This window comes from Haliotis rubra, unplaced genomic scaffold, assembly GCF_003918875.1.
Source record: "Haliotis rubra isolate DU_JTF1 unplaced genomic scaffold, ASM391887v1 Scf83, whole genome shotgun sequence".
NCBI classification, from domain to species: Eukaryota; Metazoa; Mollusca; class Gastropoda; order Lepetellida; family Haliotidae; genus Haliotis; species Haliotis rubra.
In genome coordinates, this window is record NW_025767557.1 from 1761075 (window position 1) to 1783216 (window position 22142).

At 37.4% G+C, this 22142-nt stretch overlaps 2 protein-coding genes across 2 annotated transcripts in view; one reads left to right on the plus strand and one right to left on the minus strand.

Annotated features, from left to right (window-relative positions):
* LOC124262247 (cysteine--tRNA ligase, cytoplasmic-like) overlaps nucleotides 1–22142 on the minus strand; it is a 299881-nt gene that overhangs the window by 179230 nt on the left and 98509 nt on the right. The gene's annotated exons all lie outside the window — the stretch shown is intronic.
* The window catches only part of LOC124262248, a 156559-nt gene that overhangs the window by 81952 nt on the left and 52465 nt on the right, over nucleotides 1–22142 (plus strand). Inside the window, 1 exon segment of the mRNA XM_046696731.1 lies at nucleotides 15945–16031. Within this exon segment, the coding sequence (XP_046552687.1) occupies nucleotides 15945–16031 (87 nt within the window).

Below are 22142 nucleotides of genomic sequence, written 5' to 3' on the forward strand. Positions count from 1 at the left end.
TTTTTCAAATTCTGTCAATGCTCAATGCTTAATACATTGGTGAAAGACATTTGTAAGACAAAAATATAATATATGGATGATTCTTACACGAGTTCAATGTCCAACTGTAACAGATGCATTGTAGGTACCGTTTTGGAAATAGAATTGTTTTAAAAAAGACATTAACCATTAATCTTAATTATTTTTGCAACATTATTTTCTAGCTATCCAAGTCTTGTACTTGAAATCATTACAATTCAAAAATGTTCATGTTCTCTCAAACTCAATCTTTTTAAAATTTCAACATTAGTCAAATTTATTCAGTGAAAACAGAGCATTCCTGTGCGAAAGTTATTCTAATAACATTGCAAATTTCCATGTTTGGCGTAACTCACAAACTATGACAAAGGCACATTACTGGTTATTGTCATTTAAATCACCAGCGATCTTAAGATAATTAATGCCTTGAAATATTGAAAATTTCTTTTGAATCCCAAAGCAAGTTTAATCTAATATCAGTTCCGATGTGCCATTGGTCAACAATGAAGTTTAGCAGAAATGTGACTGGCAATGTTTATGACAGATTAGCAATGAAATTAATTCTGCGTGTACAGAAAATTTCAATGTGTCTTAACTGTACGTCAATGGTTGAAAATTGGACATTTTCTCTGTGTATACATGAGCCACCTTCATGAAAATAGATGTATTCAGACGTTGCTGACAGCAAGCCTGTATTGGGTAGTGTCACATTAAATCTGCATAAAAGTGACGTCCACGCTGCAAAGCATGCTGGGAATATTTGGCCTTTCTGCGCGATTGAAATCAGATTTTGATATGACGCTCTTTGTCTGTTAACTTTTTTTCTGCTCATTTTTTTAACATGGCTGATACCAAGTTGGTTTGTGGACAATCACATGGGCCTATTCACAGGCACTAGAGCCAAGTTAAGAGGTCCCTTAAACACAAGCACTGAAATGCTCACTCGTATAATGTCATAAAAGTGAGGGTTTATTGCAAAGTCATAATCTTATTCGCCATTCTCCATCCGTGTCCAATTCCGTGCGAATTATTCAACAATTTTAACAAGGGCCCTTATCCACCAAAGCTGCATGTTTGAAAGCATTATCTTCTGTAATGTGATGATTTTGTCAAATATCATCAAGGTGGTTAACAAAAGGATCCACAGCTATTTCACAAGCTAGGGGTAAGGGGTGGCTTGTCTTTGATTTGAAGATGTATTTGACCAATGTCCAGACAGTATGTTGTGCACTGGTTCATAACTTATCCCATCATCGCCCATATGCCAAATGATAATTCTATTCAATAAATTTTGATAATGAACTTTTTCGAAAGACAAAAACACATCATGAAAGAAATGACATTTCACCGAGTAACTTTCAATAAATCACCACTTAACTTGATATTTAACATATTAAAGTGAAGAAAGTTTTAAGCAGAAAGCTAAAATTGAAGCTGTATTTTTCAATGTTGCAAGGAGCTCTCATGTGCATGTAAGGGACATTAATTACTCAGGAGACACAGGTAAGCAATGGCTGCCGGCCAACCCTCCTGAGCAGATGGTACTATGTGTGTAATGACGCCATTTCGCACATGATCCCAACAAAGTCGACAAGCTCTCAAATCTTCAGGGAAACACCAGACAGAAATTTTGCTCATGTCAAGGAAGCTATTATGAAAACTAATGTACCATCTCTGTTGATAAATAACTATACAGCCCTCGTCTCACAACCTCCTATATCTGCCCACAGCAAACAAGGAGAATCCTTTGGGATAACAAAGTTTATCAAAAAGCAAGCCAAACAGAATCAAACCGAAGCAGAAATGTTGAAACATGTACATCAGTTTGTCAGGGTAATGGCATTTTACAATCCTCAGTCAGTTTGACAAGTTAATGCAATAAAATGACCCATAAAAATGTTTGGAATTATGACTGGCGAAAGCAGGATCCCGGAACACCCAGATGAACGTGGCCTGGAAAATACATTACTTATGTTTATGAGATACTTTTCATGACAAAAAAGTAAACAAACAAGTTCTAAATATCGCCCTCTTCCGTTTACTGCCCAGCTCTACTGCTCCTCCAGCGACTGAAGTGCTTTTATACACAGACCTCTACAGCATACATTTCACTGCTTTTGTAACAGATAAAACAGGAATGGCATGCAAACTTTAGAAATGTTGCGTTTGCCAAAAGAAATTTACTGACAGTAAAACTCCTTTCTAAAAGCTTCCCTTGTAGTTTATGTATGGAATAAAAACAAATTTGGCCACAGTCAATTTGACATCAATTCAAAACCTATTTCCAACAGAAAGTACGTAAAATAACATATTCTTGTTGCAAAATGTATTTAAGCAATCAAAATTTAAACATATTTTTCACATCAATATATGTTGATAATTTTCATTTCTCTACATAGCAAGACTGATTTTTGTCAGTTTTATATTTATTGAAATAAATTCTGGAAAATGTAAAATTGAAATAAGATACCCGAACTTGAAAAGAATATCAAGAAAAATAAGGTTTATAATAAAATTATTTACTTGGAAATCCCTGTCAAATTCATCACTTGTTATAAATTGTGAATATGTATGTTGTTTTGTTCTATAACCATACTGTATACAAATACAACCAAGTTTATCAGGCTGAAAAGGGAAATGTCAGAGTGAAGCATAATCGCAACAATCGGTAGATCCATCAGCAGCCATATAAAGGGACATCACTGAAAACACTGATGATTGTAAACCTCACCGTGGACACTTCGCCATATTGTTATCTGCTTCGGAACAAGGCCAAATTAATGAGCGAGTCTCTACATCTTTTCACCTGTGCTGAATAAGGTCAAACGCGCTAATTTGATCTCCATCAAATGGCAGAATCTATAGCAACCTCGGAGGGAGAATCCATCTAACTCAAGGAAATAGTCAGTCGATCAATCACAAGCCTCAAATGTTAAACTTGGGGGAATTTAGAAGCAAGAAGATGCATATGTAGGCTGAGATGGGGTTTTACTGGTGGGGCATTTCAAGACAAGCCATACTTCACTTCCCACAGACAACCAATGACTTGTCATGCCTTCTTGAAGTAGTATATGCAATCAAATGATTAGGATACAGCTATAATGTTCGTGTATGTTGCATCCAACTTGGTTGGGTTTCAAACGGAGAAGAAACAACGTTGTTGTTGTTTTACACAGCACTTATCAGGATTAGTCTGGATTGGAAAACCAATGACTGATAGCGTGAGCACTGGTCCATAAGTACAGGATACGATGATATTTAATCAAGTCACTAGGTCAGAGCTGTTTAGTCTTATTGTTTGACTCACATAAGTTACTCTACAAATGGATGCTGTTATACATTGCGATCGTAGTGTTAAGGTGATTGTAATCGTAGTCTTTTCTTATGACAAGCATAAGTTACTCTACAAATGGATGCTGTTATACATTGCGATCGTAGTGTTAAGGTGATCGTGATCGTAGTCTTTTCTTATGACAAGCATAAGTTACTCTACAAATGGATGCTGTTATACATTGCGATCGTAGTGTTAAGGTGATCGTGATCGTAGTCTTTTCTTATGACAAGCATAAGTTACTCTACACCAGGTTGATGTACAAATCGTTCTTAGTGCTAAGGTGATGACTAACTTTCTTATGACTAGCATAAATTATATGTTATAGACAACAACACCCTGTTCTAATCCAGAATCCTAACTGTACTGGGGAATATTGTATTGTCTTCATACAGAACACCACTGATAATCACACCATGAGATCCCTTCAGAAGCTGTAAGTGGGGTAGCCTAGTGGTTAAAGCATTCGCACGGCACGCCAAAGACCCAGGTTCAATTCCTCATGGGTACAATGGGTGGCGCCCATTTCTGGTGTCCCCGCCATGATGTTGTTAGAATATTGCTGAAACGGCGTAAAACCAAACTCACTCACTCACTTTAGAAGATATAGACTCTGGAATGGATGATGGTGATACTTAGTGAACATGTACACAAACAGAAAGTGACAAAAACTTATTCACGGAGAACTATGTCACACAAAAGCTAGGCAGGTGACTTTTTTCCTCAGGCAGACTAAAAAGTACAGGACAAAAGAAAGCTTCAACAAAGCAGTTGTATGCTGTCAGAAAGGTTTGGGTGGGGCTCGGAACTTGAATGAATGATTCAGAATTAACTTCTGAGTATTGAACATAATTTCGATTCTCAATTATGATTACATTCAAGGTCTCAGCATAAATATGCATAATCTGTTTTCCCTATATTCACAAAAAGCATTGATTTATGACAACATGCACTAGTTATAAAAACATTCGCTCTAGAGAGACATTAGCATAGATTGAAAACCCAATCTACAAATGAGGCTAAGGATTTAGAAACAGTCACTGTTAATAACTCAGGTCTATATTCAGAGCAACGCGGAAATGACATCAAACATAGACCAAAACACTGACAAAAGTAAGGACAGCGAACAGCCGAGGGGCTTTCTCGCAGATTCAATTTATGTTGAAAAAATCGGCAATTACCAAATGAATTCATAAGCTGTGTACACTGACAAGGAACGTGTGTTGGCATGCGTTGACTCGGGATAATGAAGCATACAATTAAAAAAGCCCACAAGTTCATCAGCAAAAGACATGTTTGTGAAAATGTCATAATGGCGAGAACATGCCCTGTTGAATAGATCGCCAAGTGGTGGTTGAACAGAGAGTGATTTAAATCAAGACCGTTTTCCTTCAACTTAAAAAAAATCTAACCCTCCACAAGGATGATCATTGCTAATATAGTGAATATAATAATCGTAAACATATTAGGTGGATTTTTCATTAGTTTTGTTGCCTGGTAAAATAGAATTTGTAATAATATTATTCCATATCATGTATTTATAAAAAAAATTTGTGACATCAATATTTACCCTTCTTCAAACTTTATATGAAACACTATTATCATCATTGTCATAATATACTTTCATTTTTATTTATGAATACTGAGTTTGTTCTCAGGAAAGAAGATTATTTTTCATAAAAGTTCATCACATTGTTAGCATAGTCTGCCCAGGAATCACGTCTGTTAATCTGATTTTATTTTTAGAGAATTTCCAGACTATCTAAATATCATTATAGTGACGCATTCCCATTTTTAAGCAGAAAAACATTAGGCTGACAACAGATTAACAAAATTATGATCAAGTCTGAATTCTTTAATTTACAAAATTAAACCTGCAAAAAAATATTCCTAAATATCCCAAATCATTGAATTATCAAATTTAAGTCAACAAAAAGCATTTTACTTCATCAATTTTGGGAATCCAAATGCTGTTTGGATGGCCAATGAAAACTAACCACCTCTCAGGAAAATTAAAGCCACAGAACCACTTTACAAACCAAGTTTTGGAAAAATTTATTCTATCAAATCAAAATTTGAAAAGATGGACGCATGTCCAATATTCTAAAAGCCCAAGAGCGTGAATGCCAAGGGAGATGGCTTGTTGAACCTTTCTCAAAGATACACAGCATTCAACAGGCCCTCCAAACACTACACATGACCTGTCATACAAAAACCCTGATTCACGCGACATGTTATAGATCTCAAATGGTTTTTCTGCTATCTGTCTGACTCCCTTCTATCCCGTTTTGAAATTAGCAAATGATACTATTGACCTCAAAACCGACTCTTTCACTTGATCTGTCAAAAATTACACTTAATATGCTTCTATTACACCCTCTATGACTCACATATTGACCAAGTGCGATTGAATATAGTCTCTACGCCCGCCTTCATTATAACGCTGTTGCAGTCGCAGTCTAAAAACTGCAATAATTTCTTCATGGTGTACAATACTCATATACCTGCTAGGCTATTTTAATAATCCCTAAAACAAGGTAACTTTTGCATTTATGCCTTTAATGGTCAAGTTCATCCTAACATTAAATTGAGGTGTGGGTTTGCTATCGTAAGGGAGCCATGTCAATCACTCAATCACTACAGCGCTTAAAGTGTGACCGTCTGTTGCCATCTTTCACTTTGATTATGCCGACATGATTCAAAATCTGATCAAGGACTGATTAAGTTTTAGAAAAACCCTCTCCTAATCATGAACCTGTGGCAATGAAATTGAACTCCTATTAACTAAGAATAACACAAGGCTTGTTATTTCATAATCAGCATTCCTTTCCATGATTGAACTTATTCAATCTAAGAGTGACCTCAAAGTTGGAACTTTCTCTCTGTCCTTAAAATCATTTGACCCTTCATGTCATGCCCCAAAATTCACGGAGCAAAATGAAGGAAATTTGACCGGTTTGGCCAATCTGGACGTGGCGATGAGGTAATTGTTTCATCAAACTTCAAACATCCACTTCTGTAATAATTGGACCTTTCCGAAACAGACAACCAATATTGTACAAAATTGAGCATCAGATGCCCTAATTGTTAATTCTATTCTGTGTTTGTACACACAGAGGTAGGGTTCCAACCATCCAACATTTTGTTTTGTTTTGGACAGTTCTCTTTCAATAAATGTGTACGCAAATGTCTCAGTGTTTGAAGAGGCAATTTCTCTCGTCAAATTACTGCTGGCTGTTTCGGAACAACTCTCCTCCACCACTCACTACAATTTACTTGTTGGGCCCTCCTATCCTTTTGGGCAAATATTCAAACCAAATTACCCACCAAGGATGAGCAATTACTGTGTCGATGTCATCGAGTGATGGCATTCACAGTTTTCTCTGACCGCTGACCATCAATATGATACACGACTTTTTACCAAAGTGGCTTGCAAGTCGAACAAAGTACATCTTGTAAAGGCAAAGTACCTATCTGAAACCAGTAGATCTAATTGCAAACACTTTGCACGAGAGCTCTAAGTGGCTCTTGCTGAGAGGATAGAGGGTATGTTTCGACAATAAAGTTCACATCCTGTGTAACGTCTGTTTTAATTTCACAGTAATTATTGTGCATTAATGAAATAGTTCATAATTGGTACAGCTTGTTCAATATCTGATGGTGTTTATTTTTCTTAAGTCAATAAAAGACTTCTCTTAAAAGCTTTACAACTAAGACAATCATCCAAAAACAAAATTAAAGCAAAAATTGTTCATTTTAACAACTAGCAAAAACAGTCAGGTTTACAGTTTCAAAACACAATATTAACAAAAACATTAAAATTTATATTTTTTCCCACAATCCATTTTGTGGTGGATATTCTCAGCAAAGTTAATTCAACCTCTGTCCAGGATGAACTTGTCTAAGAGAGGGCAAAATTCCTGCGTAACAGGATATTGGACATTTATAAGAAATTTTCATTTTGCGTGTCCAACGCATTTCTGAGATTAGTTTTTGCGAAACTAGCACATCATTTTGTTATCATGTGACCAGGCACTGATGCCATAACAATGCTTGATTTGATGAAAGTCCAGATACATTTCTTGTCAATTTCTGTCATGTGTATGTCAAAACAGCCAGTAATTGAGTTATTAGCCAAGGAGCAAGTCGGAGAGGCAAAACATATTCTACAGATGTCACTCTTATTAGGCTCTGAGATATTCTTGTTCTTAACATAGAATGAGTTGAAGAATGGGCACCTAATACATTGCGGATGTAAATTAACTGAAATGGTTTTCAATATAAATTCTCTAACCATAATAAACTCGGAACATTAAATTCTAAATATTTTTTTATAAATTTGAATTATACTCTTCTATTCTATTTTGTGATGGAGTCAAATAAATGAACTGACAATCAAATGAAAATGGATTTGACCTTTAATAGTAATGAATAAACAAAATATCTATTTTTTTGCTGTGAAAATGATTAGGCTAAACATAATGTTGCACAATATTTCAACTTACCAAAAAATGAGATATTTTTCAAAAATGTTTTGGTGGTGATCAAATTAACACAAAATAAACAAGGTATCATTTATGCCAAATATTTTAACAACATAAACTGATTTGATGAAACCTATGCTTGAGCCAGAAACATAGTACTACATAAAGAGAGTTAAAGACCACTCATTTCTGTCCTAATACCAAATTTAATCCATCATAAAGTCTGAACCTTTCTTTCAATAAATCTTAGGTTATGGTATTTTCGAGAGCATGGGCAGCATATGCAGGACAGAGTATTCTTGGAAACTGTTTATATTATCAGGTGCCGCCAGTAGGCAGGACCGGCTAATCTTTTTGCAAAAACTGTAATCATCATTTCGTCAGTGTCGCTTTTATTTACATAAAACTGATGTTACTAGTATAAGAAATTAGTAACTTATGTACCTTAAATTTACAATCTGAATTCAAGTTGATGGAAACATAAATGAAAAATCAGCAGGAAATATATTTTGAACATTCTACTATTCAACATTATTATCTGATACACATTTTAGAAATTGGCGATTGGCAAAGCAGACAAAAGCTTTATCTACAGCACCTTCTTAATGCTATAGGGCAATGTTTCACTGAATATCCTGACACTGTCATCAAGCGAGATTTGAAAGCAATAACTAAAAACTGACACATTCATGTTTGAGTTGCTATGATACCTAAAAGTCAATTACTTATTCGATTTCTCTATGAAAATATTTAAGAAACAAAAACTTAAAGTCACAATTAATTTGCCTGGATTTATCAAAATAAGAATCTTTTCTCAAAAGCAATGTATTTATACAAGCAGAACACTCCGAAAATGAAACCTTTATATTTCTTCAATGAGATTCGAGATTCAAGATACATATTCTAACAAAAGCCTCCTTTCATCTTCCACGTTCCCAGACAGAAAATACACAGCAGGTAGGTCATCCCTGTTCCAGGATTGATGCAAGGATGATGATTATACTGGGTTCTTGTTACGAAAGTAGACATTGGCTGAAATTGTATAAGGTGTTGACTCATTGTCCAATCACAAGTATGGTATATTAAGGCCTGAGAACTGTGGGAAATCCAGGTGTGCGGACAGCGATGATTCAACAGCATTAAGCCCAAATCTAAATATTCCTCCAAGTGCATCGCGCTATGGTGCATTACCATCACAATACAACCAGTTAGAAACGGGAAAGTAACAAGTTACAAGGAGGCTTGTATCGCCAACTGTGATTGGCCATGTCAAAGGACAACGTAATCATGGCATTTCCAACACAGACATATTAAAGTGCAACAAAGACGCGAACAGACAGAAAAAAGGCATCTGAATTCGCTGTAATTCTCTGAAAGAGCTATAAATTCGGATTCAATATTTCCTCTATTGTTCAACATGCTAATTCCTTATGCTCCAGTCCCCAAAAAGAAATAAATCTGCTTGATTTTGCCATCTCCGACAGCATTTCGTAATTAACGATAATGAGAAACGAATACACCCTGAATAGAAGAATGAGTGTGAATGAACACCTTTATTCATCATTTGATATATGGATGAATAAATTTCTCGAATGCCTTGCGGAGGTTTACAAAGATTGGCCCAAATTTCAATATGAAACCATCATGGTGGCAAAACTGGCGATCTTCATCATAAAGCTGATTTTTTTTTTAACATGCAATGCCTGGAAACAAATATTTGACTTGACATGTGTGTTCAAAGGTGTGAAAGCCTAAAGAACACATCCTCATTTAAGTCGTATAATTCTTGAGCTAATTGCGCTACCACGACTATGCACAGAAAACCACCATTGCAGTGCAACCAAGCGTTTGAGAATTTGTCTGTCCTCAAATCTGTCAGAAATAATTATTTGGTCCTAACGGGGAGTTGACGACAAAATGATAAAGTGAGAATTCCTCTGAGAGACTAAGCGACTTTGATGGCTCACTAGGTATCGAGAGACAGAAGGAAATATGTTTAAATATTCATGTATCCCCACGCTGGTGGTACTGTGCAGACAGATTATACCTTAATGAGTGAGTGAGTTGGGTTTTCCGCTGTTTTAGCAATATTCCAGCAATATTATGGCAGGGGACACAAGAAATGGGCTTCACACATTGTATCCATGTGTGGAATTGAACCTGGGTCTTCTGCATGATGAATGAACGCTTTAACCACTAGGCTACCCTACAGCACCTATACCTTAATGAACTGATTAAGAAATGCTGGATCATTCCAGGCAAAGTCCATCTGCAGTTTCTGGGTAAAGTGGAACATAAGTTGCGGATATAAAGTTGACACTAATGATGCTTGAGTTCTACTTGACTAACAACATACTAAATGTCCTCTATGATTTAGTATCAAACATCATATGGCCAAGTATCTCCATGTTCAAAATAAAAAAATTGTAGTTCTGTCACGGGCAAATGGGATATGATGGCATGTTCAAGAAGAATACAGTTATATACCAATGGTCATGCATGTGCATCTCTTGTTGCTTGTAGTCGGGACTGAGGCTGGTATTGTAGCATTAAACTACTAAGATAAAATGCAGCATTTTAAACATAAATTCCCCTCAGACATAGTACTGTGAGAACAAAACAACATCTTTAGGTCATTCTTACAGGTTTTAGGTTTAATAATAAACGAATACTTGAATAATGAGTGCATGTTACATCAAACAAGTAACCTGCAGACTCAAAATCCATACATTTACAAGGTCCAAATCCATCTCTCCAAGTGTTATGTTCAATGATTGTACTTCATTTTTCCTGGTCAGGCTGACCAGCAGTTCTCTTATGGTACTACTTTCCTGCTGTAACCAAGATACTAGCAAAAGTTTATTGGTCAAAATATGCAGCTGAAACATTTGTTTGAAAAAAAATAATGTTTTAACAAAATGTCAAAATAGAAATCAAGTAGATGCTTGATTGGCATTTTAGAAGATGCAATTTGATGAACATGAAGAATTTTCTGAATTTCATACAAGAAGAAGGAAGATGAAATCCAGAAAATTCTTTATGTTCATAATAAATCAAGTGTTTTCATGTTGATAATTATTAAATTGTCAGTCCAATGTGGCATTAGACAGGTGCATCTTCTTTACTTCACAAACAATCAAGTGGAAAATTAAAATTAAATTAAAATTAAAATTAAAATTAAAATTAAAATTAATATTATTTTGTAACGCTGCAGTTCAGAAATTTTCCGTCTACAACACAGCAATCTGTAGAAAATCTGTCTGAAATATTTGCAAATATATTGCCAGATAACCAGGACTTGATACCTGAATGATTACTTGTTGACCAATATTACTGCAAACCAGGCACCAGCTATTCAATCACTGATCTCTTCCTCATCAGAAGAACAGTAGACTCCATGCCTAGCTGTACACTTGTGTGGGAGATGACCTCATCTGCCATCACCAAAACAGGGCATGCATGTCAGACTGTCATCAGACTTATCAATATACATGAAACACTGGGAGGAAGGAATATAAAACGTCAGTGGAATTAACGGCAATGCTGCAAGTCTATACACCACATTGTACTCCAGATGTCTTCTTTACTCATCTGACCCATCGCATTAAAACCAGTTCAGTGTATGCTTTCTTACTCTGAAAATGTTTACTCCATTCATCAAACTTTCCTGCCATTGCATTTTATTACACACTACACATTAACCAAATTGTGCTACAACATTTTGCACTGAGGAACTAGCTGTACATCAAAGGGAGGTAACTTTGATTTAATTTTGATTGCTGAATACCACAATAAGAAAAGTGTTAAATCACCGGTTTGATCATAAAGGATGTCACTGATGGTATTTTGTAAATAGGGAATCTAATTTCAGTAAAGTGTACCTCGGAATAAATGATGCATTTATGACGGATTGAAACAACATTTCCTCAGTCTGAGCTTTCACCTACTTCTAAACACATTGAGATGACTTCCTGTGGAGTATCTATTGAATGTACATATCTACAAATGACTGAAATCAAATGTCATACAATACTTGCTTTGACCTGCAACACATCCGGTGGCAAGTTGTGTTCCAGGACCAGTGTTGAACCTTGTAAACAGCCCACGATTATTTTACTGGTCAAACTATGAGAACAATAGAACACATGACCATGTGACTTCCTACAGTCGACCGTTTTATCTACCGGTACGTGCTGTGATAAATGACTTGGTTCAAACTGTACCTCCATAACAAGAAATGCCAATCACTGGCTTATTTGATCCAGACTCAATTATTCATTGCCCTCCATGATATATTGTAACTGAAATGTTCCATGACAAACATCATAAAAGAGCTAAACGATATATTGAAATGTTTGGGATTTTATTTGTGTCCATTCATTATCATATTCCTCACAAGTACACAAACAAGTTTTCCAATTTATCAACAATTAATTTCCCTGTAATGTTAAAATAAAAACTTATAAGTTCATATATCTGGAATATTGTGACTGCAATGTTTAATGACAAACATCTTAAAAGAGCTACAATAATAACCAAAACATTGTTGTGATTTGGTTTGTGTATTTACACTATCATACTCCCGACAAATAAGTTCACTACCAAGTTTTCTAATTTATCAAAACTTCATTTCATGGAGAGAACTTTTTGGACAAGAAATATAGAATTCTTTTATCTCTTAAGAAGGATTAAAGGTAACATTTCAACAGTTCCGAAAAAATGTAAATACAAAAAACGTGAAAGCTATCAAAGAAACTTTTCGAATCATCAAACAGCTCATTCATTATCATAAAGTAAGGTATATTCACTTAATCCATGTAACTTGCTAGTATTAAATAAGATTAAGTCATAAGGCTCAATATCAAATTTCCAATTTCATAAAGAGCTTTTCTTCACCTATTCAAAAGACATGTTCAGAATTTCAAAAAAGAATCGACAGACTGAAAGCACAAGGAATACAGAACAAACATACACTTTTAAATTCAAGGATAGTTTTGGTATTAAAAAATGAATTTATTTTGAAGAGAAAAATGGAAGAGTGTTTACAAGGTGGGACCTTCCAACGTTGGCAGCTGTGTGTATTGTATAAAACTTGTATTGCACATGGATGGATGTTTACACAGTATACAATATTGCACAATTGATCACCAAGGTTTAACTCGTATCCTGCCTCTTCCGTATCCAATGCCCACCCAGAATAAATAATTCTCTCAGAGATTAGTGTAGATTTCTTTGTCTACTGTTCAATGGTGTTATGGATATATCATTCGCCATAGAATTTCTAATATTAGCTTTGAAATGTGGATGATCCGATTTCAACTCTGCGTGCATAAACGTAGATTTAGGCACATGTCCGTGCATTCCGCTCTGAAATGTATCCTGGCCAGCACATCCAGCACACTTGTGGCCTTTTGTTTGTTAGCTGCAACAGGACAAATATAAACCATTTTGATCTTATCCATCCAACGGAGATCAAGATAAACACGGCACAATGAATTTCACACTTTCATGACAGTAGGTGTGAGATATGAATAGTGCTGGCTTACCTGACTGTAGGTGTGAGATATGAATAGTGCCAGCTTACCTGACTGTAGGTGTGAGATATGAATAGTGCCAGCTTACCTGACAGTAGGTGTGAGATATGAATAGTGCCAGCTTACCTGACTGTAGGTGTGAGATATGAATAGTGCCAGCTTACCTGACAGTAGGTGTGAGACATGAATAGTGCCAGCTGAATAGTGCCAACACTTACCTGACAGTAGGTGTGAGATATGAATAGTGCCAGCTTACCTGACTGTAGGTGTGAGACATGAATAGTGCCAATAGTGCCAGCCCTGACAGTAGGTGTGAGACATGAATAGTAGCCAGCCAGCTTACCTGACAGTAGGTGTGAGACATGAATAGGTGACAGTAGGTGAGATATGAATAGTGCCAGCTTACCTGACAGTAGGTGTGAGACATGAATAGTGCCAGCTTACCTGACAGTAGGTGTGAGATATGAATAGTGCCAGCTTACCTGACAGTAGGTGTGAGACATGAATAGTGCCAGCTTACCTGACCTGACAGTAGGTGTGAGAGGTGTGATGAATAGTGCCAGCTTACCTGACAGTAGGTGTGAGACATGAATAGTGCCAGCTTACCTGACAGTAGGTGTGAGACATGAATAGTGCCAGCTTACCTGACAGTAGGTGTGAGCTTACCTGACAGTAGGTGTGAGATATGAATAGTGCCAGCTTACCTGACAGTAGGTGTGAGACATGAATAGTGCCAGCTTACCTGACTAGGTGTGAGACCTGACACCTGACAGTAGGTGTGAGACATGAATAGTGCCAGCTTACCTGACAGTAGGTGTGAGACATGAATAGTGCCAGCTTACCTGACAGTAGGTGTGAGACATGAATAGTGCCAGCTTACCTGACTGTAGGTGTGAGACATGAATAGTGCCAGCTTAGACAGTGTGAGACATGAATAGTGCCAGCTTACCTGACAGTAGGTGTGAGACATGAATAGTGCCAGCTTACCTGACTGTAGGTGTGAGACATGAATAGTGCCAGCTTACCTGACTGTAGGTGGTGTGAGACATGAATAGTGCCAGCTTACCTGACTGTAGGTAGGTGTGAGACATGAATAGTGCCAGCTTACCTGACAGTAGGTGTGAGACATGAATAGTGCCAGCTTACCTGACAGTAGGTGTGAGACATGAATAGTGCCAGCTTACCTGACTGTAGGTGTGAGACATGAATAGTGCCAGCTTACCTGACAGTAGGTGTGAGATATGAATAGTGCCAGCTTACCTGACAGTAGGTGTGAGATATGAATAGTGCCAGCTTACCTGACAGTAGGTGTGAGATATGAATAGTGCCAGCTTACCTGACAGTAGGTGTGAGACATGAATAGTGCCAGCTTACCTGACAGTAGGTGTGAGATATGAATAGTGCCAGCTTACCTGACTGTAGGTGTGAGATATGAATAGTGCCAGCTTACCTGACTGTAGGTGTGAGACATGAATAGTGCCAGCTTACCTGACTGTAGGTGTGAGACATGAATAGTGCCAGCTTACCTGACAGTAGGTGTGAGACATGAATAGTGCCAGCTTACCTGACAGTAGGTGTGACCTGACAGTAGGTGTGAGACATGAATAGTGCCAGCTTACCTGACAGTAGGTGTGAGACATGAATAGTGCCAGCTTACCTGACTGTAGGTGTGAGACATGAATAGTGCCAGCTTACCTGACAGTAGGTGTGAGATATGAATAGTGCCAGCTTACCTGACTGTAGGTGTGAGACATGAATAGTGCCAGCTTACCTGACAGTAGGTGTGAGACATGAATAGTGCCAGCTTACCTGACTGTAGGTGTGAGACATGAATAGTGCCAGCTTACCTGACTGTAGGTGTGAGACATGAATAGTGCCAGCTTACCTGACAGTAGTGCTGGCTTACCTGCTTACCTGACAGTAGGTGTGAGATATGAATAGTGCTGGCTTACCTGACTGTAGGTAGGAATGTGCCAGATATGAATAGTGCCAGCTTACCTGACTGTAGTAGGTGCATGAATAATAGTGCCAGCTTACCTGACAGTAGGTGTGAGACATGAATAGTGCCGGCTTACCTGACTGTAGGTGTGAGATATGAATAGTGCCAGCTTACCTGACAGTAGGTGTGAGATATGAATAGTGCCAGCTTACCTGACTGTAGGTGTGAGACATGAATAGTGCCAGCTTACCTGACCTGACTGTAGGTGTGAGACATGAATAGTGTGCCAGGCCAGCTTACCTGACAGTAGGTGTGAGACATGAATAGTGCCAGCTTACCTGACTGTAGGTGTGAGACATGAATAGTGCCAGCTTACCTGACAGTAGGTGTGAGACATGAATAGTGCCGGCTTACCTGACTGTAGGTGTGAGACATGAATAGTGCCGGCTTACCTGACTGTAGGTGTGAGACATGAATAGTGCTGGCTTACCTGACTGTAGGTGTGAGACATGAATAGTGCCAACTACCTGATTTGATTTTATGCAGCGTTTCTTTTGGTGTCTAGTTTATTATGATCAGATTTAATCACTTTGCTGTTCTTTTGAATTACTTTACAATGTTTTTCTCTTCTTTTGCAGTAAAGTATGGCTTATGGTATCGGCCCCCTCGGACCCCAGTAGAGGCGATGCAAGCAGGATATATTAAAATGAATCACATTTGTAAAAGTAAGTATCACCATCAATAAACACTGGAAGTAGTTTTCACCACTGAACAAATTCATGATTTATGATAATCTTTATACAGAGAATAACCATTGTGCGGGTTTTTTTCCATAAAATTTAATAATTTTCCAAGTCTGCCCACAGATCAAGGGTCGCCGCGATATGAGTTCTCATGTATTTTTCTTAATAGATTTACGTAAAAATTGATCTAATAAAACATATGCCCAATTTACCCCATGAAACATAAATTGAATTATTACATTAGATGTGTAATCATTTTACTGAAATCCTCTTTTAGGTCTGAACCCCTTAAATTCCCGTATGTAAAACTGTCTCCCAGTAAAGGCAGTATTAACAATGGCCGATGAGTTAAATGTGGGATATTTTCAATGAGCGTAAAGCAATCACTGACGAAAGAGACTGGATGGTTCACGTTGCGGCCACGAGGGGATGAATCAAAAGTCAGATTTATCGTCTAATGTCTACTTCAAACAAGTAAAATCAAAAATAACGTTTACACCTTGGGACATGTTGTCCGGTAATATAAACGCTGTTTTTCACAGACGCTTCAAAGGAACTCGCGTGATCTGATCATTGACGGTAATGGATTACCAAGGGAGGTAATAGTAACGAGCGTTCCAGACGTGGAAATACATATGTTACCATCTGTATAGACTAACACTTAGTCTCTGAATATATATAATTTGGATAGTAACAAATAAACCCATTTAAATTGAAAAGGAGCCCTAGTACATGGGAGATTCAGACCCTGAGGAAATATAGACTTGTTTCATTTAGGGCTTTATCGTTGCAGGGAGGGCTAGGCAGTAGGGAAAGTAATGTGGTTCAGAGACTGTGAGACAGACTGCCACTTGTATAATGCAGTACATTAGGTTTGTACAGGCTTATATAAAGAGGAAATTTCCTGACTCTGAAAAACACATTTTAGCCATATTCTAGCTTGGGACACCAGGAATGGGCTTTATAAATTGTATCCATGTTCAGAATCAAACCCAGGCCACAGGCATGATGAGTGAACGCTAAACTACAAGGCTAATTCATCCTTTTTCCAATAAACAGATGATTTCCTCAATATTGAATATAAAAAATCATTAATAATGACCAAATAATCAGTAAGGAAGGATACAGCCTGCGCTAAAAGGTCAGTTTGTTTAAGTTTCATCACAATATAGACAAGTATCAGCTGATCTTACTGGATTAAAATTCTGTTTCAACAGACTTGTGGGCAAGCTGATAACATGTGGCATAATATTTTCACTACTTCTGACTTTGGTATTCTCGTCACAGAAGCGAGTATTGTTTTATTCTTCTGACAATATGTGAAGCCCATTTCTGGTGTCCCCCGCCGTGATGTTGCTGGAATATTGCTAAAAGCGGCGTGAAACCAAACTCACTCAGTCAGTCAGTCTTCTGACAATATATGCTAGGTTAAAAACCATGATAGTGTCTGATAGTAGCTATGAAGAATTGTTCTTCTCCAAAAACGTTGGCCATGGGGAGCTTAGTGGTTAAAGCGTCCGCTCGTTACGCTGAAGATCTGGGCTTGATTCCCCACATGGGTACAAAGACCATTTCCGGTGTCCCCTGCCATGATATTGCTGGAATATTGCTACAATAGTACAAAACCATACTCACCTCCTCACTAACACTGACTGACTGACTGAGTTTGATTTTACGCCGCTTTTAGCAATATTCCCGCAATATTATGGCGGGGGACACCAGAAATTGGCTTCACTCATTGTACCCATGTGGGGATTCGAACCCGGGTCTTCGGCATGACGAGCCAACACTTTAACCACTAGACTACCCCACCGCCCCCAATAACACTGGGAACACCAGACATGACTTCACACATTGTATCAAAAGTCACACATCCAGTAGACTTCCCTCTCCAAGTCCAAGTAGTGAGTAGTAGAGTGTCACGCTTCTTTTAACAAATATTTCATTCATATCATGTTATGTCAGCTTAAAGACCAAGTGATGAAAGCAGGGATAGAAATATTTTTTTTCTAAGTGTGCCTTAGGGCACCAGACAAATATTTTAGGTGTGCCTTTCAGAAATTGAGTATGCCCACATGTTTTTAGAATAAATGACAATGATGATGATCATTTGAAATTTATTGTTAAATAAAGAAATGGGTCTATGACCAGTCAAATATGTATGGTATTATTTAATTTGTAAAAAAAAATTGTTTTGGGGATTAAATGACTAAATGTGAGTTATGTCTCTGAAAAATCAAGCGTGTCAAAAGGGCACCGAGAACATTTTTTAGCCGTGCCATGGCACACTAATATATGGGGTATTTCGAACCCTGGATGAAAGTCTCACACATTTACCACTTTAGAGAAACAAACAAGTGTATGGTGCTGACAAACCTAGACACATTAGTGCTGGGGTTTGAACTATGATCACAGGTTCCTGTCATGCCCAAGGGACACAACTCTGCACAGCAAAAAAACAGCACTTTGGACAACTGGGCCAACTGGGCCCATCTTTACAAGTGAAACATGTTGAAAGCATGATGAGCAACAGAAATGACACTGCCACGCTGGCTTTGTATAGAAGTCACCTCTAGCGTATTAACTACCATGTTTCCTTGAACCGTCTGACTCTAGAAACAATTACCAGCTTATCTGGCTACCTTTGTCAAGATTTGAAAACATTAATTTCAACATCTTGAATGAACAGCATCGCCAATAATAAGCATAAAGACGGCGTCGACTAGCTGCGTCTGCAATAAACTATCTCACAACCAAACGCCTTCTAATCAGTCACAGTCTGGGCAGTTTAAATCGTATTTCAGATTACGCATTGGTGAACAGTCAAGTGAGAAATTTAAGCCAATAGGAACCTACATAATGCAGTGTGCTCGTAATCACTTAATCATACAGGGTTTTTTGCTCTCGTGTCACTTTTTGATATCATCCATGTCCGCATGGCTGATCATTTTAAATACAAGCCTGGAGACAAAGTGGTGTAAAACCTCAGGGATTGAACTCAACAGATGACGGGATCAACTTGCCAAATACATGAATCAAATACTTGAGAAGAAGGATTTCTCAATATGGCACAATTATGTTCTTCAAATTACTTCAGTCAGAATATGGTTGAAGTCTGTAATAATGCAAAACGTACAAGTCAAAAGCAATTCTGTCCATTAAGAGCTGATTATATGATGAGAGAGTATTCTATAGAAAAAATATGTTCTATGGGGTGGACAAAAACACAGATTTAGTTGGTGAAAGAACACTATTTTCACTGCTTAATCATTTGAAATGCATGTCATGAACCAATGAAGAATATTTTGAAAGTTTGGCCTGGAAAAAACTTGACTTAATTACCACTTTCAAGGACTTCAAAATGTTTTCGAAGTTGATCTGAAATATCACTATCAGTACTACAATCTGAAACTTCTCGACATATTCCCACAATGCTGCTGTAATTTGATACATAGAGAATGATTACATCTCCAACAAACAATGAAACTCTACAAGCGGAAATGATTTAATACCATTCTTTTAAAGAATTCAATATCCAAGAAAACTTTTTTCGACTGATAAAATCTTTTCCTGAGATCTACCTGTCGATTCCATAACAGCTAGGCAGGTAGCTATGTGAATTCTGAGCTTAAAATTGGCAGAAAGGTGAAAATTATCCCCAGTTAACAATACAGTGGAAATCCCGATAAGACTGGCGTCACAAAGTCCCGTATCTTTGTATTAGTGGGAGGGTCCATTGACAGGCATATAAGCTTGATTTAAAGTCCTTCGCACACACAAAAATATCGGTTGTAGAATCTCTGGTCAATTACACCATGGTACTTAGAATTCAACCTGCCGTATAAGTTGTGCTTTCTGGCTGTCTAGTCTCCTGTTGAAAGCCACGTCTGCTGCTTTCTCTCGAATCTGGCTGTAAATTCCCACAGTCAGACACATCCAGACAGATCACGAGTCTCTAACGCTGTTCCATAAATAAAAGCGATCTTGATGAAAATTGAAAGTTTATTGCTGTGTTCAGTCTATTCATGCATTACAATGTTTAACAATGAGATCTGAAGAAAGTGGAGTTCATCTCACAAATTTTATATCACCTGCACTAGGTGAATATGATGTTCAACCAGTGATCATTTAAGTGTGTGACCTGCGTGCATACACTACCAATGTTCAATAACAGTCCCTTCCTATTCACGTCTTTATAAAAAACTATGCAAAAATTGAAACGTTCTGATCATCCGATTCTTTGCAACACTTTGTGAACAGATAGAGTACTGATTACTAAAGTTTCAAACTTTATAACTAGGGTTGCCTTCTCAATGCCGGAATGAACTCATCAATATTTAATGTAGACTAAATAGAACCAGTCAATATGCAACGAAGACTGTAAATGGATAGCACTATGATCAACTTTGTCATATCGCAAATCCGTCTCTCACTCCCATAATGCATCCTTTCTATATGTAAGTAAACCTGGACAAGATGAGGCTTCTAATAGATGCTATTTCCCTACCAGCTGTCAATATTTGTCTGGTAAGATGGTCAATTTACCAAGATTTCTCCAAAGTCATATTAAAAGTCATCATTTCTATGGAATAAGTGGTGAGGAGAGCAATACCAAGCAGTCATGTCCCCAGACCTTATCAGATATCTATACCAGCACTCCAAGACAAAATTAGAACAACTGTCAAAGAGGTGTGGGCATTGGCAAATATGGACTAGCTGGCTTTGGTAAATTTGGTTTTGCTACTAAGTAGTATTATTTACCTTCAATCAAGTTGTTTGCTTGAAAGTAGGGATGTCACAACTCACTGTTACATCTATAATAATCTCAGACGATACAATATTCAATACACACTTACCTGTATCATATTTGAATCCTGTATCGATTCATATTTTAATTCTGTATAGTTTCACACATGTAAAATTTAAAACATGGGATGGCTTAGTTTGCAAAATGTGCCCTACTAACATTTATAAAATAATTTCACCATGATTATTTTATGTTATATTTACCTTGTGCAATGTTTCAAGACTTCAATTCTGTTCTAGTTGTTTTCCAACCTATCTTATTGACACCCAAGTTTTATTTCAATATTCACTGAAAACTGTCGCAATGACTGACTGACTGACTGACTGAGTTTTGTTTTACGCCGCTTTTAGCAATATTCCAGCAACATTAGGGCGGGGGACACCAGAAATGGGCTTCACACATTGTACCCATGTGGGGATTCGAACCAGGGTCTTCGGCGTGACAAGCCAACGCTTTAACCACTAGGCTACCCCACCGCCCCCTGTCGCAATGAAGTGTCACAACAATGTACAGTAAACTACACTTATAATATACTCACAGAGAGAAAACCGTTTGGGCATCCAAGCCATTTCCTGCATATTTCAGTCAAAATGTATACAATATATTATGGTAATAATGGTATGAACTAAAATGAATGCTCCCTTTAAGTTTGAACGTTATGTACATACAAGACAACTGCTAACCTCTTAGTCTATTCTCGCATGTTCGAAGAAAAAATGACATTCTGTTGAATTGTTGTATTTAGGTGGGAAAACATTCATTATGAACTTTCAGAATTTAAGCCCTGGCAAATGGGAAGACCAACACCAAATAGTCTGTCTGACTGATAAATTTCAAAATTAGCTTCACAAGTATTGACAAGTTGTTTCACTATTAAGAAAAATACTTGTTAAAACTTAAAAACTGGAAAAGTTATGACATAAAGTTTAAAATCATATTTTAAAGTCAGTCCCACGATGCGGCAAGTTTGTATCAATTCAACGCCACCCGGTGGCAGACGTCCACCCTGACAAGACGACAACCAGCAGTACACAAACATACTGCATGGGTTTCTAGTCAATAAGACCTATTGTCTCCATAGTTGACACAACAGAGTTCAGTCGGTGCAAACCCCCTCAATACACACAACTCGTATAACCTCCACGCTGGTTCTGTTTCTATACCTCATACGATCCATAATATCCGTCTGTTATTTTCTTACTTGCTTGTTCTCCTGAATTGAGCACTTATAGGTAATGGCGGTCCTTATTCCTCACTGTCATATTGATTACGACTGTTTTAATTCA